Source organism: Glycine max, chromosome 8, assembly GCF_000004515.6.
Source record: "Glycine max cultivar Williams 82 chromosome 8, Glycine_max_v4.0, whole genome shotgun sequence".
NCBI lineage: Eukaryota > Viridiplantae > Streptophyta > Magnoliopsida > Fabales > Fabaceae > Glycine > Glycine max.
Window position 1 is genome coordinate 15809745 of NC_038244.2, and position 17004 is coordinate 15826748.

The window sequence follows — 17004 nt, forward strand, 5'->3', positions numbered from 1 at the left end:
AATTTCATGTTTCAGATTCCCAATATATGAGGAGTAAAATATTTCATTAACTATAGTTTATATATAAAAAATCATTTAATTGTGTAGAAAATACTACATTTGATGTGTTATTAGTTTAAACTATGTTATTAAATTAAAGTGAGCTTAAATTGCATTTTTTTTATAAATAGTCACAATTATACTTTCCTCATGTAATTTTTTTAAAGTTGAATGCTCAATTTCTTAATAAATTTTATTTTGATATGTTCCACTTAAACCTTTTTAAAAAATATAATATTAATTAAGTGCTTAAGTTTCCTAAAAAAAACTTTTTTTTTATTTATATTGTTGGTGATAATAATTCAGTAGCAAAAGGTAATTATTTTGAATTGTTAATTAATTTACTGAAAACGAATTCAGTATTATGAACTTTAATAAAAAAATTAGTATTAGACTTTCTTCACTAAATACAAAGAATAATTTAGTAAGTTAAAATGCAGACATGCATGAAATTAAAAGAAATATCTGGAGAAGATTTTATGCCACTGTTTACCTATAATAACAGATTTAATAATATTTGTATATGAATTAAGAACTTGCATTTGTACATAAATTTGGATTTGGATTTTGGATTAGAAAGAACTTTCCAAACAAATAATAAATCAACTTAACTTTCTCCGTGTCATGACGATTTTGGATTGTCTTTCCGGCTAAGAAAAATCCAAAAATTGGCCTACAACAAAGTGATATACATTTTAAAAAATAGTTAATTTTAATAGTATAAAACTATAAATAAATAATCCCGACGACCTTTCAAGAACGTGTTTTTTCTCTCTTACTTTTTTGTCCAATTGTATCAGATCCCAAATGTTTGCTTTGTCATGATGAAGATAAGATAAAAATAATAATGCAAAAGAAAGAGAAAATTAAATAAAAAGTAAAAACCAACTAATAAGTTTAGACTTCTTGGTTCATGATTAGTATTGAGCTTCATGTTCTTTTTCGTTAACTTTCATCATCATTTCAAATCCTTAACAAAAAAGACTAGTTATATTTACATATTTATTTTCTTTTTCATCTCATTTTCAATCCATTATTTTTTTTACCCACTTCTTTAATTTTTCATTACATCATATATTATATCTATTCCTTTATCTATTTTCTTTCTCTTCTCTCTACCTATATACTAAAAAATGATATATACATTAACATTTTTCCTAACATAAAAGCATGGTCTCATAGGAAATGCTAAGTTAAAGACAAGTCATTGTTATTATCAAACACGCAGATAAATTATTATAAATTATTCTGATTTAATCAATAGTTTTTAATTTTAAAATACATTAAATACTCAACAGAGAGTTTTACTATGTGTAATAATTGTAACATGAGTATCTTTGGTTTAAAAAATGATTATTTTTTCTCTTTCAACCAAAGCACTGACCAATATCCATCAATCACACTCCTATTACTTGCATATTCCATGTATACTCCATTCTTATCATGTATGCAACATAATCTCACGGACTAAGATTTCTTACATTTTTTTTTTCTGAATAAATTTTTTATATTAAAAAAAAAACTTACAATCCTTAGCCGTTTGATCATGGCCTTGTCTCCCTCTACATGGCCGACTTCTCTGTGATGGAAGATCTCAAGAGTGGTGGTGAAAGAATATCTGAGGGGGAGAAAAAGACAAGGACATGAATGTCATTTCACACAAATCTCACCTTAACCTTTTTTTCATCAACAATTTCTGGTCCTTTCACAAGTACTTTGTTAAATTAAGGAAAAATTCAACCAGTCTAAAAATTATTCTCTAAACTCACCCGCTTTCATAGATAATCTGTCACAGACGTCAGATATAACGACATTTCACCCCACCACCCCATCAAAATTCAACCAAAGGCGGCACATTCACAAACCGCGCGTCACCGACGCGTGAGGCTATCACGGACGAGAAAATTATAAAGTATTTTACGTACTAAAAGAACAAACAGGAACCTATTATTGAGAGAGAGAGAGTAGACAGAGAAGAGTGTGTGTGCGTGCGTGTGTTTTTTTTTTTTTTTTCATCTCCAAACCCAAAGAGAACCGTTTACTCGGCCATTTTAATCCCCCCAAAAATTCCCATTTTACTCCTTTTAGAGAGAGAAAAGAAAGATTGAGCTTTCAGGAGAGAGGAAGAGAGAGAAAAAAATTGGATTTTTTTTTGGGGTGTTCCAATGGTTGAACTGGAAATCCAAAGAAGGGTGTGAGAAAAAAAAATTGCATCTTCTTTTGGTGGGTGTCTCTGAAACTATGATCTTGTGAAAACCCAGAAAGGAAACCTTCGGTGCGCGTTGGTAGATAGATAGAGAGAGATTATTGTTGTTGGGATATTCTGAGAACCGTTGATTGAGAAATGAACGGTGGTGATGAGGTCGTGGCAGCTCCGGCGAGTCCACCGCAGCCGCTGGAGTGGAAATTCTCGCAGGTTTTCGGGGAACGTACGGCGGGGGAGGAAGTTCAGGAAGGTAATTGTTTGGTACTACGTTGTTTGCTGTCGGATCCAGTTGTTGATGTGTTCGGATTAGGGTTTGGTTCCATGCTTTCGATCTGTTTCGGATCATGTTCTGTTGCTCCCTTGTTGTTTTGGATTCTGGGTCATTGCCTAATCGGGGTGTGAATGTGAGGGTGTTTTTTTTTATTTGTAGGGGAAGGGAAGAAGTAGTGGTTTTGTATTATGGATTTTTCTTGGTTGGATTGGTATGAGTGTGTAACTGAGCTGTTGGACTTAAAATGATGGTGGTTTTTGTTTTGGTTTTGGTTTGTGTTTTTAGCTAGTGGTGTGTGTTGGTAGCAGTTTTTTGTTGTTGTGAATTGGTTTGTTTAGTTGTTTTTAATGTCAGTTTGGCTGCTAGGTGTTAGATCTTAATGGTGTGGAGTTTGGTGAGTGGCATTGGAGTTTGGCTTCAGGGGTCGGGTTGGTGGTGTGTGATTGGTTGGAGTACCACTGGTGATGTTTGGCTGATATTTTTAAGAATGACCATGTAGCGAATTCGTCCTTGTTGTACATGAAGAAATGCCATTTTCTGGCATCAAAGGGGAATAATAATAATATATATTGATAAAATTGAAGCAATGCCTTGCTTTTCTGTAATAGTCAGACATGTGATGTTACCATTATGCTAAGGTTGCATTTGGAATTTGGGATTGGATAGTTTTGAGGGGAGGAAGAGGACGAGTATGCATCCAACATCTAGATGAGGATGAGTATTTTTTATAATAATGCAGATTCAAATTCAATATTACATCTTGCTAATTTGTGTTTTTATTGCTGCAACTAATAACCTTTATAGTTTGGAAACATTGTCTCTGGATCAAATTGCAGAGCTGTCTTCTAATTTATAGTTTATGAGTGATGATTGAAGAAAAGTAAACCAACAAGTATCATTGAAGTTCAATTTCCCAACCTTCACCAAAAAATGAGAGAAAACAAGGACTCAGAGAGTAGATAAATGTTTGATGTTTTGAATTGAGTGTAAATGGATAGTGAAACTTATTCATTTAATCATTTTTTTTATATGAGGGAACTAAAGACATGTAATTCTCTTGAAGTTGTATCTATATTATCTGAACTGGTTTGATTCTATATTTGGATAATTATGGAAACTTTTGACATAATATCGCACAGAACTATGGCGGGAGAGATTTGGACTTGGAGAATGAACTTGATCCTCTATACCCAGAAACCTTCTGTTTTTGAACGTTGATTTAACTCACAGCAGACATGCAGCACTCATGTCAAACTTTATCTAAGATCTATTTCATGGTTTATATACAGGATTAAGAGACTAGAAATGATAGCAATTCCAACACGGGTCTTTTAAATCTGATGGGTACTTGTTGGGTATTTATTCTCAGCATGTTGACTCCATTAACTGATTTGTGGAGTCTTCCAGTATTAGTGATTGACATAATTATATTAGCTATTGTTGCAGTTAATGTGTAAGTTTCCTAATTATTTACCCAATTTTATTTCTTCAGTGGATATAATTTCTGCTATTGAATTTGACAAGTCTGGTGATCATCTTGCTACTGGTGATCGTGGTGGTCGAGTAGTTCTCTTTGAACGGACAGATACAAAAGATGTAATTCTGATTTTTTCTTCAGCAATTTCTTTTATAACTAAAATTACTAAACTTAAGGTTTGAAAGATTCCATTTTACACCCTTAATTTCTCTAATATCTATGTATACTGTAACTTGCAGCATTGCGGATCAAGAAGGGACTTGGAGAGGATGGACTATTCTATTAGTAGACATCCTGAGTTCCGTTATAAAACAGAGTTTCAGAGTCATGAGCCTGAGGTAATTTTCAGTCACTGGTTAATGCTGCCTGAAATGCTTGTGGAGCAGAAATGTTAACATTTATGACATGTGATTGTTGTTTCAGTTTGACTATCTTAAGAGTTTGGAAATAGAAGAGAAAATTAACAAAATCAAATGGTGCCAAACAGCCAATGGTGCTTTGTTCCTTCTATCCACAAATGATAAAACCATCAAATTTTGGAAGGTATGAAATGAATTCTCACTTGTGGGATGCTGAATGCTATTTTTTTATTCAATTTATATATGAATGACACACATGGTTACATTTCTGTCGAACTAAGTTTGGTTCCTTGTTTAGCATGCTTTGACAGTATATATGTTTTTGGAGATTTGTTATAGCTTATGAGGCTCATATATCTGGGCTCTAATGAATCTGTTGGTTGGACTTAGCCTTTGCAAATTACAAATTATATTTTTAATCATTGGCCACTAATACTGAACCATTTTTTAGTTAGTCAAATAACTCTGCAATTTGAGGTTGACTTTAGTGTGCATGTGTGCGTAAAGCTGTTCATTTTTAAGTGCAATCTTTTAATTACATTGGCTGAAACATTTTATAATTCAATATGTCATCGTAATTTATATCTGAATGTATGATTGTTACTTTTAATATTTTATGAGTATTAGCAAATATGAAAGATGGCCATGCTGTTCAATAAATCCCAATGGACTCTGGCCTTAGTGTTTGCTTGTGCATATATTCAAAATGAATGTGTTCTGTGATTACATTTCCTGTAGTTTTTTTTTTTCTTTCATATGAATATGAATTCACATGATTGATCTGTCTTCTAGGTCACTTATTTGTATTCTGTCCTTATCTGTGAGTTAAACAGGTTCAAGAAAAGAAGGTCAAGAAAGTTTCAGACATGAATGTTGATCCTAAATTAATGGGAAATGGCTCTATTGCTAGTTCAAGTAATTCGGGTAGCTCTAAATCATATCTTGCAAATGGAGTATCTTCAGATGGACCATATAATTATTTAAACAACGATTTCTCATTTCCACCAGGCGGTGTACCTTCACTAAGATTACCATTGGTAGTTGTGTTCAACCCTTCCAATTTATTTATTTTTTCCCAATATTTGTTTCTCGGGGATAAACATTATAGAAGGTTTTAATGGAGGGGAAGGGAGGAAGGAGAGGGTTATTCTGTTTGGTTGAAGAGTAGGGGAGAGGAGAGAAAATAAAACTATCTTACTTTTGTACCCTTATAACCCACTCCTGCTCATAAAATGGAAGGATATTTTAGTCAATATATTTTAAATGTTTTGAAGTTTAAACCCAGCTCTCCCCTCCAAATCCCTTCAATGTTGGTAGGGAGCCAAAATTGAGTGAGGAGGGATGTTGACCCCCTCCGTTCCACCTCTCCCGTCCAAATCATTAGCATTAAGTTTGTTGTTTTGATTGTTCCATCCTTGTTTGTGAATCTATTTTAGTATGTAGTGGAGCTAGTTTTCAAGCCTTGACAATTACTTGTTTGAAACTTTGTAGTTTAGCGAGTTCTAACACGTTGATTGTAAAATATGTAGGTAACCAGCCATGAGACCAGTTTGATGGCTCGATGCCGTAGAGTATATGCCCATGCTCATGATTATCATATTAATTCTATTTCAAATAACAGGTGATTTGAAACCTCGAGGGTTCCTATAATAGTCTGTTCAGTGTCAAATCTTGCTTTTTGGTTATCTTTATTTCTTTTATTGTAGTGTTGATTTGAAAGTTGACTACTTTTCTTTTTCAAGTGTTGTGTTTCATGTATGTTTTTTTTGCACCCTTACTTTTTTTGTCTATCATACTTTTCTGAAATCTGATCAAATTTGGACTATGGTATGTTTCAAATATCTGCTAGCGATGGCGAAACTTTCATATCAGCTGATGATTTACGAATAAATCTTTGGAACCTGGAAATTAGCAATCAAAGTTTTAATATTGTTGATGTAAAGCCTGCAAATATGGAGGATCTGACCGGTAAGTTTTCACTATTGTATTTTTATGCTGTGCTGAAAATGTTCTCTGTTGATAACTTGGTATAATTTATCCATTTAAAGGGCAAAAACATATATACAGTACCATAGTTACTAGTGGGTGGTACTGCTCTTTTATCAAATCAAAGTATAACACGAAATATAAGACTGGTTAACAAGATGCCAATTTTAGTTATCTTGATGAAATTGATGGCCACATTGAAAGCCGAAAGCAGTTAGAGATGAAAATAACACTTGGGCAATTTTGATTGGAAAACAGTATCATCATCATTAAGTTTTGTCCTTTAAAGAAGTGATAACACGTAAGTTGTAGTTATCTGAGTATTGTTTATCTACGTGTGTAAATCATTCTAGTCTCATCTCTGTGATGTTGAAGGGAAGAAAGATTGAAGAGATTAAACTTATCTGAATCAGGGTTTTCTAGGTGAAGGGTAGATACCAGGTGGACTGAAGTTTCATGGGTTGTATGTCTTGGTAAGGGGACTGAAGTTTTATGGTTGGATTGATGATTATTTGGTTTCCATGAACAATATCTACAGTATTAGTGTTTAGGTTTAATGGGTTTGAAGAAGTGAAGAATCAACTTGGGCTTTTATAGGGTGAATTTTAATGATGCCTGCCAAAGAAATATGATCTTTGCAATTGTTGCATCTAGAGGATTTGACTGCAGCATATTTTCAGGCATATAGAATATGTTGTTGTACACTCATACTTCATAAGTCTGATCTTTTGTTTAAAAACAAGTGTCGCACTAGTTTGAATATCGACCTCCTATAAATAATCCTGCAGGAATGAGTAAAATCCTAAACCTATAAGCATGAAGATTCCATCATTCTACTAAACAATGTATAGGCAAATATGCCAAAATGGTGTGCCTATGATGTTGAGGTGAGGTGCCAAGAAAGGGGTCTGCATATCTAGCTAATTGAGTTGTTACCCCACCTCTAGATCCTTAGGCAAGCCTCTGTGGTTCAACTGTTCAAACAAGGCATGCTCTAGTGCCTAACTGGTAACTATGGACCGCCACCCCCCCAAAAGCAATATAACTCGTTCACCGTGATGCTAAAACAGGGATAATTAGTTGGAATTTTAAAGAAATAAAAGCTGTTAGTCTTGTGGATCAGGTATCATAAATTGAACCTTTTTAAATATATTTTTTTTGTAGCTTCAGTTGAGCTTTGACCCTATATATTATTATTGCAGAGGTTATAACATCAGCAGAATTTCACCCTACACATTGTAATACATTGGCATATAGCAGTTCAAAGGGTTCAATTCGTCTTGTTGACTTGCGGCAGTCAGCATTATGTGATTCTCATGCCAAACTGTAAGCTTACATTTTGCTTATGTTATTTGTTTTCCTTATGGCTTACACCTAACAAGTAACAAAGTTGAGGTTATTGGGGAAAAATTAAAGGGAAGTAGATAATTTGATTCCTTCTTTACAGGGGCCACTGAATTTTGCATACAAGGAAAACCATTTTTCTGGAGCCTATTATATATGTATTCATTTATGTGATTTGTTTTGCGGTAAACTCACAGAATATTACCTTTTGTACAGATTTGAGGAACAAGAAGCCCCTGGGTCCAGATCATTTTTCACAGAGATTATCGCTTCAATCTCAGACATAAAATTTGGGAAGGATGGAAGATATATACTTAGTCGTGATTACATGACCTTAAAGGTTTTAGAGCTTTATTATTCCAAAACCCATGCTTCTGTCAATAAAGCTTTTCTGAGTATTTTGGATGGAGTTACTCTAAATTTATTGAATTGAACTCCATGAGACAGGTGTTTGGTCTCAATGATAAGATTCTCACTTAGGCTCAAGTTCAATTAGATTTTATGAAAAATTTGGTATTTGCTAGAGCCTAGAATCCTTTGGTGGGGGTTGTTGATACCATGAGCCAACAACTTCCTGTTCAATTTTTTTAAAATAAATTTATTACAACTCTTTCTTCCTTAGACATTCAATTGTTGTTGGGCAGGCAGAGCATGCTATGTAATTCATTAATTCTACTTTGTTTGGATACACACTCTGTTTCTTATCAACAAAATCCTTCAAGTCTCATCTCATCTTGTTTTTCAGTTATGGGACATCAATATGGATTCTGGTCCAGTTGCAACGTTCCAGGTTCATGAGTATTTAAGGCCAAAGGTTAGATTCCCATGTTTGGATGAGCAATGAATTTCTGCTGCTTTATCAAGTTATAGTAACTGGCTCTTTTTTTTTTGGCCAGCTTTGTGATTTATATGAAAATGATTCAATTTTTGATAAGTTTGAGTGTTGTCTAAGTGGTGATGGATTGCGTGTTTCAACTGGCTCTTACAGGTATGGGATTAAAACTTAATCTATATGTGGTTCTGTTATTCTTGAGCCTGCATCTTACTATTTTGTTTCATTTGATTCCAGCAATCTATTCCGTGTGTTTGGTTGTGTTCCTGGAAGTACTGAGGCTACAACTTTGGAAGCCAGTAAAAATCCAATGAGGTAATTTTATACCTTAATCTTTAAAAACAATTTCTGTTTAGTCGGGCACTGTAGAATTCATATGAACTTCTTCATTTTCTCAGACGCCAAGTTCCAACCCCTTCAAGACCATCTAGATCATTGGGAAACAGTATAACAAGAGTTGTAAGACGTGGTAAGTTCTCTATTTAACAACTTTATTTGTGTTTTCATGATATAGCTTGTTCTTCTTGTAGTAATATCAAAGACTTGCAATACATTGGTATTCTTGAACAGGAGCAGAGAGCGCCGGTGTTGACGCAAATGGGAATTCTTTTGATTTCACAACAAAGTTGCTGCACTTAGCATGGCACCCAACTGAGAATTCAATTGCTTGTGCTGCTGCAAATAGCTTATACATGTACTATGCTTGAGGAAGAAAGATGATTGAAGAACATGTATTTGCTTTTGGTTGACCTGTTTTTGGGGTTGCTGTGGAGAAGGCTTCTTTCCCCTTCTTACCAACCAATGAGTTGGATGCTACATTTAACTCACACTACAAGTGCCCTTCAAAATCTTTAGCAGGAGCTTTTAGAAAAAAAGATCCAGAAGTGGCTGTTTCAAAATTCCTGGGGTGGGCAGACCTTATTTTGTTTCTGGATGATGATGGGCAGCATCTCTTTTTTTTGTTCAATTTTTCCACCTTCTTCCAACCCTAATATTCTTTCTCCCCTTTTTTCTGTATCTTCTTATAAAAAGAGAAGGTGCAGTCAATGCTTCATATTGTGTTTTGGCTTGCAAATGAAGAAGAAAATGTGATTGTAGCTCTCCTACAACAAATACTAAAGGATGTTCAATATCTGCCACTAGGATAAAAAGATAAAATGTAGTTCTTTTCTTTTTACCCAGATAGATGTCTTGTGGGATGGAGCAGTGGAAACCTGCAGTGCATCATTTTTTCATTGATTATTTTTGTGTTGGGAATTAATTTGACACTGTTTCAAACTCTAATTTTTGCTGCACTTGGTCAATTTTTGTGTAAAATGTCAAAAGAGGAAGTAATAATTCTAGGTTGCAAGGATGTAGGATAAACTGGATTGTCTCTTCCTACCAAATTTTTATGGTTTTATCACTTATTGGATTTTTTCCTTTTTTGCCTTGTGACTAACTGTTCTTAATGTTTTGCCCAGAATGTAAGGTTAACAAAAAGCAATTAACAATTTCATGTTTTGGTAGCAGAACATTTTTCTGTTACATGGTTTGTAAAGTACATTTTTTTGTTTGTAACGACTAAATACGTTTTTAGATGTTTAGGCAACTTAAAGAAATGGAAAATCGATTATATTTTTCTAATGATCAGGGCTTGAACATTCCATTTTCATAGAGTTTGAGCTAGAAGTTAAATGAAAGAACTAATCAGAGTGGAATAACTACCTGTCAAGACAATATAAGGTTAGTTTTTTTTAAAAAAAAAAAAATATATATATATATATATATATATATATATATATATATATATATATATATATATATATATTCTAGTCCAATTGATTATAATGAAAATTGGTAATTGTGCAACCACAGGGCCGTTTGGGCTAACCTTCCCCATTTAAGTTTGGAGTTTGGCAGTATTTGAATCCTGACCATGAGTAAGAAAAATAAATAAATTTGCATCTATCTTTTGCTGAAAAGAAATGAAAATGTTCACCTTTTTCTTTACTCCACTAGTATTGGTGCAATCTGCTCACACTTTCTAGAATGTCAAGCTTTATCATGATATCATTATTGTTTCTTTTGGTAATTTAGTTTACTTAAAAACTTATGGGAGTTTCTTTAAAATAACAAAAAGAGGAGTTTAATTTATATAAAATTTCAGCATAAAATATTTTATTATACACTAAACAAGATTTGATGATTTTACTATGCAATTTTATTCATTGATATATTATGATAATTATGTGCATTCTTATTGGATGTGAGTGTTTTGTAAGAAGAGAGTGAGACCCAAGAAGAAAAAAATTAAGTATTCTTTCTGTCCCAAAATAAGTGTGATATTTCACTATACAATATAACATTAATTTTTCTTTTTCACCCGAATTCCTAATAACTATCATTTTAGTTTTTAAATATAATATTAATACTACTCTTTTTCATCTATTTAATAAGGATAATTTTATAAAATTATTATTCTCTTTCATTTATTTATTAGATTTTGTTGGTTTATGTAAAATAATGTAGGATGACACTTATTTTAGAACAGAGGGAATATTTTTAAAGTAGAGAAACTATTTTAAAATATTATTTCCATTCTTATATATGAGAAATTTTTGAGAATTTTGTTTGTTGTTTTTATAAAATTCGTTTTAAGTTGTCTCATACTTTAATTATTATTATTTTTAACTAAAATATCCTTAATTATTTAACAATTTGTAGCCAATAAATAATAAATTCAGTAAATTACTAAGATAATTTGTTTTTCTCTCTTGTGGAAAAATAATTAAGCAAGTCAGGTGTCACAATCTTACCGTTTATTATAAAAAAAAACCTTAGTTTTAAAATAAAAATATACTATGTTGATGAAATTTATTTTAGAATCTCATGCAGTGATAAACTGATAATATGATAATGTCATTACGAAGTATCCTTTTCCGATTAAAGAGATGATTGGCCGTAAATTAATAAAATAAACTGCATAACTATTATTATTAGGTGGAAAGAGTGAGATGATAAGTCTCATAATTTTAACTACAAATTTGAAAGGAAATATAAATTGTTAATATATTTAATATCATTTAATTAAATTAATCATTTTTTAAATTTATGCGAATTAGTTAAAAAATCTGATATATAAGAACAAAGTTAATAAAAATCTCATCTTTTTAGATCTTTTCTTGTTCTTTGTAAGAATAAATAATTCATAGCTGGCACGGATCTACATAGGAAAGGAAGGGGGCAATCGTCCCCGATAATCTTTATTTTTTTATATATAACATTTATGTGTAGTTATTAATTATCTCTATAACTTTTAAATTTAGTTTAAAAAAATAAGTTATAATATAAATTTTGCCCCCACTAATTTATATATGTGAAAATTACCTCCACAGCTAAAATTTTCTTGATCGGTCACTTATTACATGGATGGTGAAGTGAAATTACATACTCTTTTCAATCACAAACTATTATAATAATTCAAGGGTAAACTCTTCTTTTAGGGTTGATTTGGTAAGGTGAAAGAAAAAAAGAAAAAAAAGATAAATATTTAAATTAAAATAAAGAAGAGATAGAAGGTGTAAGATCCATATAAATTTTTTTAAATTTTTCTTTATTTCCTCTCTTTTATTCTCTAACCCTTCTCTAACCAAAGAAAGGGTTAAAGAGGTAAAAAAGAAAAGACAGTAAAAGGGTATGCAAGGGAGGAATTTTTTATTGTATTATTCTTGAATTTGATTAAAGAATAAATTATTTACTTCATCTAGACTAGTTTCGGGTTCGAGTCTCGGGCAACCTACTAGAATTAATATATCGAAATTCTATATATAGAATTATAGCAATCCATAGAAAATCAACTCATTTTTAATGAATGAAATGAGGTAAAAAAGTAAATTCGAATAAATCTAAATAAGAGCATACTTACTATGGATATTGGTATTGGTTGACACTGGTATTCTATAAACCAAATACTACCGCAGTAGAGCAAAATGCGGTGAGCTAATCTTTTCGTGTTTCTTTTCTCACCCCAATTTAATGTTTCAATTTCTAGGTTTCGCTAATACTGTGTCTTTTTTGAGGCACTTGGCAATTTCCTTAACCCGGGATATGCAATTAGCCAATGAATCACCCTCAAAGTGAAACTCCGTTGTAGTTAATTTGTTAGTTGTATTGTATTTTTCAGTTTTCTATTAGTCCAAAACCACTAACAAGCCTGGAAACAGTGATAATATATATTGCTGAAATTCTGAATGGAGAAGGACTGATAAGCTTGAGGTTAAGATTAGGCCCAAGAGGTTCATCGGGAGGGATGAATTTATTCACAGATTCCTTAGTTTGATTTTGATGTGTGCAACCAAGTAATATATAAATGGTATATATGTTTTAAGTCTTTCAGTTTTTTTTTTTTGAAACTGATCTTTTAGTCTTTATACTCTTAAAAATATGATTTTAATCTTCATATTCTAGTATTCTAATTAATTTCCATAAAGATATAAGAAATTGACCAATTACAGAAAATACGAGGACTAAAATGTTCGTTTTTAAAATATAAACTGAGACCAATGTTAACTGAAAATAGAGAGACCTAAAACACATTGAAGCCTTGCAGAATATGAGTGAAAAAGAATTGAATAAGAAAGGTTTATGCCTTGTCGGTTTTCTCTAGCTTCAACGGTATTTTCAGTTTTTCACTTTTAACCTATCACCATCTTTTATGTATTGTAACATTGACTCAATTCATTCAATACAAAGTCTAATCCCTGTTAGCTTTATTCAGCATTAATATTTAACTCATACACACAAATATACTAAATTTTGAATGTTCAATTCGCGTACTCATTCTATGTATTTCAGTTTGATAAAGTATTGAATTAGTGTGCTGCAGTATTCCTCCTCATTGTTATAGGAATTGTAATTTTGTAATTTATATTTAGATAGTAGATTGGACTATCTGAAGAGTCTACTGAAGGAAGCAACTAATTAACGTACAACATGCATTTACATGCTGCTCTGTTTAGACTATGAGTGCTTTACAGTTACATGGCTTTTGTGGGAAGTGCTTTACTAATGAAATTAAATTAGGAGCAGGAGATTTCCATTTATACTCAACTGATAACAATAATAATTCAAAATCTTCCTCGGCTGTTAATCTTCTTATTTATTAGATAAAGAAAATATTAGATATTTTTATAGTGTATAGTATATCAAATACATTGATTTTTTTATTTAATATACATTTTTTTATAAAATATTAAAAATTATAATGTTAATGAGACATGCTTTTTATTTATTTTTTAAATATTATATTTCGTTTTAATTTTTAATATATCTCATTATTAATATATTTATTACTTTAATTTGTATTAGCTATACATGTGAATAGTCAAAGTAAGATTTTCAAAATGTTCTTTATACAAGACAAAATTAGCTTTCAAAAGAATCTAAGACGTTGATGTATTCTATTTTCTAATTATTGAACTTAGAAAATGACTCTTAATTAAGGATATTTTTATGAAAAAAATTAATGGATAAATTATTATGTGGTGTGAGGCAATCATAGTTCACATTAATCTATATATAATATGTAATGTTTTTTTTAGAGGAGTATAATATGTAATGCTATTAAATATTTCTCGTGAATTATTATTATTTTTTTAAATATGTGTCACTTAGAGATATTGATCTGTACCATAAAAATTCAGAAGTACCTAATAAGTTCCTCTTATCTCACAATGCTCATGCTGTTTGCTAACACGTCAACTCCTAAACGTGATCGGTTTTCAGCCATTAGTTAGCAACAATTCATTCTCGGTTGTTATTTTTGTATTTGTCTATCACCTTAAGGTATGCGATCAATGATATATAGGAGACCATCCTATTGTACGTTTTGATCACTCATGTCATTTAATTCTTGGTCACTGTCCATGGATTGAGATGCTCATTGTACATCACTCACGTTTCCATCCCAGCCAGATCAATCAAAATTATTTGAGCACAATCCCTCGTGTGAAGATGGGCGTGGGCTTTTAATTCATAGGGTTCCAAATGGAACCTTGTGACCAATTGAAAACCTAACTTGCTAGGCATAATGACTGACATATATGGGATACATTCATAGTATTGTTCGGGCCTCTGCTGCCTCGCCAAACCCTCGATTAATTTATAAGGAGTTGTGATCTTAAATGTTTGTTTTTGGTTATTGTTCATGTGATTAGGTTGTGTCCGGAAGAAAAGAGACCTAATCATGAAACACTTAAATGTAAAAGTGTAACATGTCTTTCTAAGTCAATAGTTAGGATTTTAGGGATGTACATATTTACTCGAACAACTGATCTTCTTTAGCGTGTATCTTAGGAAATTATGATTATTGGGAAATATCCAAGTCTTACATCGACTACCTCAATTCTTGAAATGTTATCAGAACAAGGTTCTGATCCTAGGACCTCGTCTTCGTTCCTGTTGCGACCATCCACCATTTGTTGGTCATGCACCAAGTCCAAGAATCACTCTTATAATTATAAGTAGAGACAGATGAAGTATAATAGAGTGAACACAAGTATAGGGGCGCTGCGTTGGAGTGCATCATCTTGATGTTGGTGTGTGGCGTGTTAGACAGAGAAACGACACAGACATGACACTAGGCACATGCTGCTTGTTGCCATTCTCATATCATAAATTCGTAACACAACTTAACAAATATTGTCTTGCATTGTTGACTTCTTTTCTTTGTTATGTCTCACGATTCACTCTTTGTATACATCATACATATATATATGCACCCACACGGTAATCGTCCTTATCACTCCAATGCCGTTTCTTTTGCATTTGCCTCTTTTGTCTTGATATGTATGAGGCAACGCAACTAAAGTACTATAATTAAACATCTGTAAATTTTTTTTTGTATTTTCATTAGATTAGGAATCAAATAAAGGGAAAATACTATGAAAGCAATTTTTTCGTAAGAAAAGGTTTTCCTAAAAGTTACTAATGAAAAGAATTAGAAAGAAATTTTATACCTCTCTTTTCCTTGTTGCTTATCTTCTGCCAAATAACCTAAAATACTGTTTTTCTTCATTTTTTTAAACCAAGAATACAATTAGTTGTTTTCTTCTTCAATATAAGAGGAAATAAACTCATTTAGGTCTCATAATAATTTTGGGTTCCGCCACAAAATAGAAGGAAAGTAGTGGAGAAGCAGGCTTTTAATTATATAAAAACGAAATTAACATTATTCTTTTAATCATATTCCTCTCCTTTTTGAAGGTATTTATATTATTTTAAGTATATTTTCTTTGGTTGTTAAACCGTGCCAAAATTTTATATCTTCATCAATTTTTTCTTACCAGACAATTTAAAATCATCTCATTTTCTTCTTTCTACTTTCTTTTCTTCCACTCTTCTTCTAAAGTCAAACACATCCATAAGTAAATTTCTTACATGAAGGCACTGCTAATATTTTCTCTATTGAATTTGTTATCCTCAGACAAAAAAGAGAAAAGCTTGATTAGTATTCATGTCATGATTCTGTTCATTTTCTTTTACACGATCACTGGACGATGAGATGGGAGAGGGTTATGATGAAGTAGTGGTTAGGGGTTGCAGAAAAGTGGTAAAACATTGAGTGAGGAAAGCACATCCTTCAAATCATAACCGCGCACGTTTTGCTGAGATAATCATTATTCATTCAAATCCTTCAATTTGGTGCACGAACTCTGTGCTTCTCTTCATCATCCAAATCAAATCCTAGCCCTTGAATTTTATCACTTCAATTATTTTTCATAAAAAGGTGGCTCCACTCTTCCTAGTGCTCAACCGAACCCATAATTGCACTCCTCCTTCTATCACCTATCTCTTTACCAGAGAGTCCAACTAATTCTATCCAATAAGTACCAGTGGGACATAACCAAACTAAATATGTTTCTAAATATAAATATATTTCTTTTTGTCTTACTAACCAGGCACTGATCAATTTTTTTAAGAGGAAAAATAATATCATAAAAAACACAATTTTATGAGTTTAAAAAATATTTATGCATTGATAGTGTAAAAAAATTTTACATTTTCATATCATCATTTAAATTATTTTAAAAACCAACAAATTTATTATATATAATACACTCATCGTATAACTATGTAAAACTTTTTACAATATCAATGTATAATATTTTTTCTCATTTTATATATATTAATAAAAAAAATTAATTTCTACTTTAAAAGTTCTTTAATCAGTGTCCTAACATTTCTCATAATTTTTTCTTTAAGAAATTATTGAGTAAATAATCAATTAAAAGTCATGAATTTGTATTTTATTGTCAATTTAGTTACTAAAATTAAGTAAAACTTAAATAAGCTCCTATTTTTAAAAAAATTTCATTTAAATTTCTAAAATTATCTCATTTATCTTATTTTAATCTCTAAACTTATATTATTGTTATTATTATCACTTAAAGTTCATAGACTAAAAAACTAAATGAGAAGAAATAGTAATTTCAAGGACTAAAACAAAAA

The 17004-nt window shown here is 31.5% G+C and overlaps 1 protein-coding gene across 2 annotated transcripts; it reads left to right on the forward strand.

Annotated features, from left to right (window-relative positions):
- Window positions 1-1978: 1978 nt before the first annotated feature.
- LOC100786941 (serine/threonine protein phosphatase 2A 55 kDa regulatory subunit B beta isoform) lies at window positions 1979-9756 on the forward strand. 2 transcript variants are annotated; one of them, XM_006585466.4, is made up of 14 exons: window positions 1979-2495; window positions 4009-4112; window positions 4233-4331; window positions 4417-4536; window positions 5186-5392; window positions 5882-5973; window positions 6202-6320; window positions 7541-7664; window positions 7899-8022; window positions 8428-8496; window positions 8579-8670; window positions 8752-8829; window positions 8913-8983; window positions 9085-9756. In XM_006585466.4, the coding sequence occupies exons 1-14, from the start codon at window positions 2384-2386 to the stop codon at window positions 9219-9221; spliced, it is 1548 nt and encodes a 515-aa protein (XP_006585529.1). In that variant the 5' UTR covers window positions 1979-2383; the 3' UTR covers window positions 9222-9756. The 2 variants fall into 2 exon arrangements, with proteins under 2 accessions (XP_006585529.1, XP_003531629.1); XM_003531581.5 differs by having other exon boundaries at window positions 1981-2495; window positions 5186-5389.
- Window positions 9757-17004: the final 7248 nt, after the last annotated feature.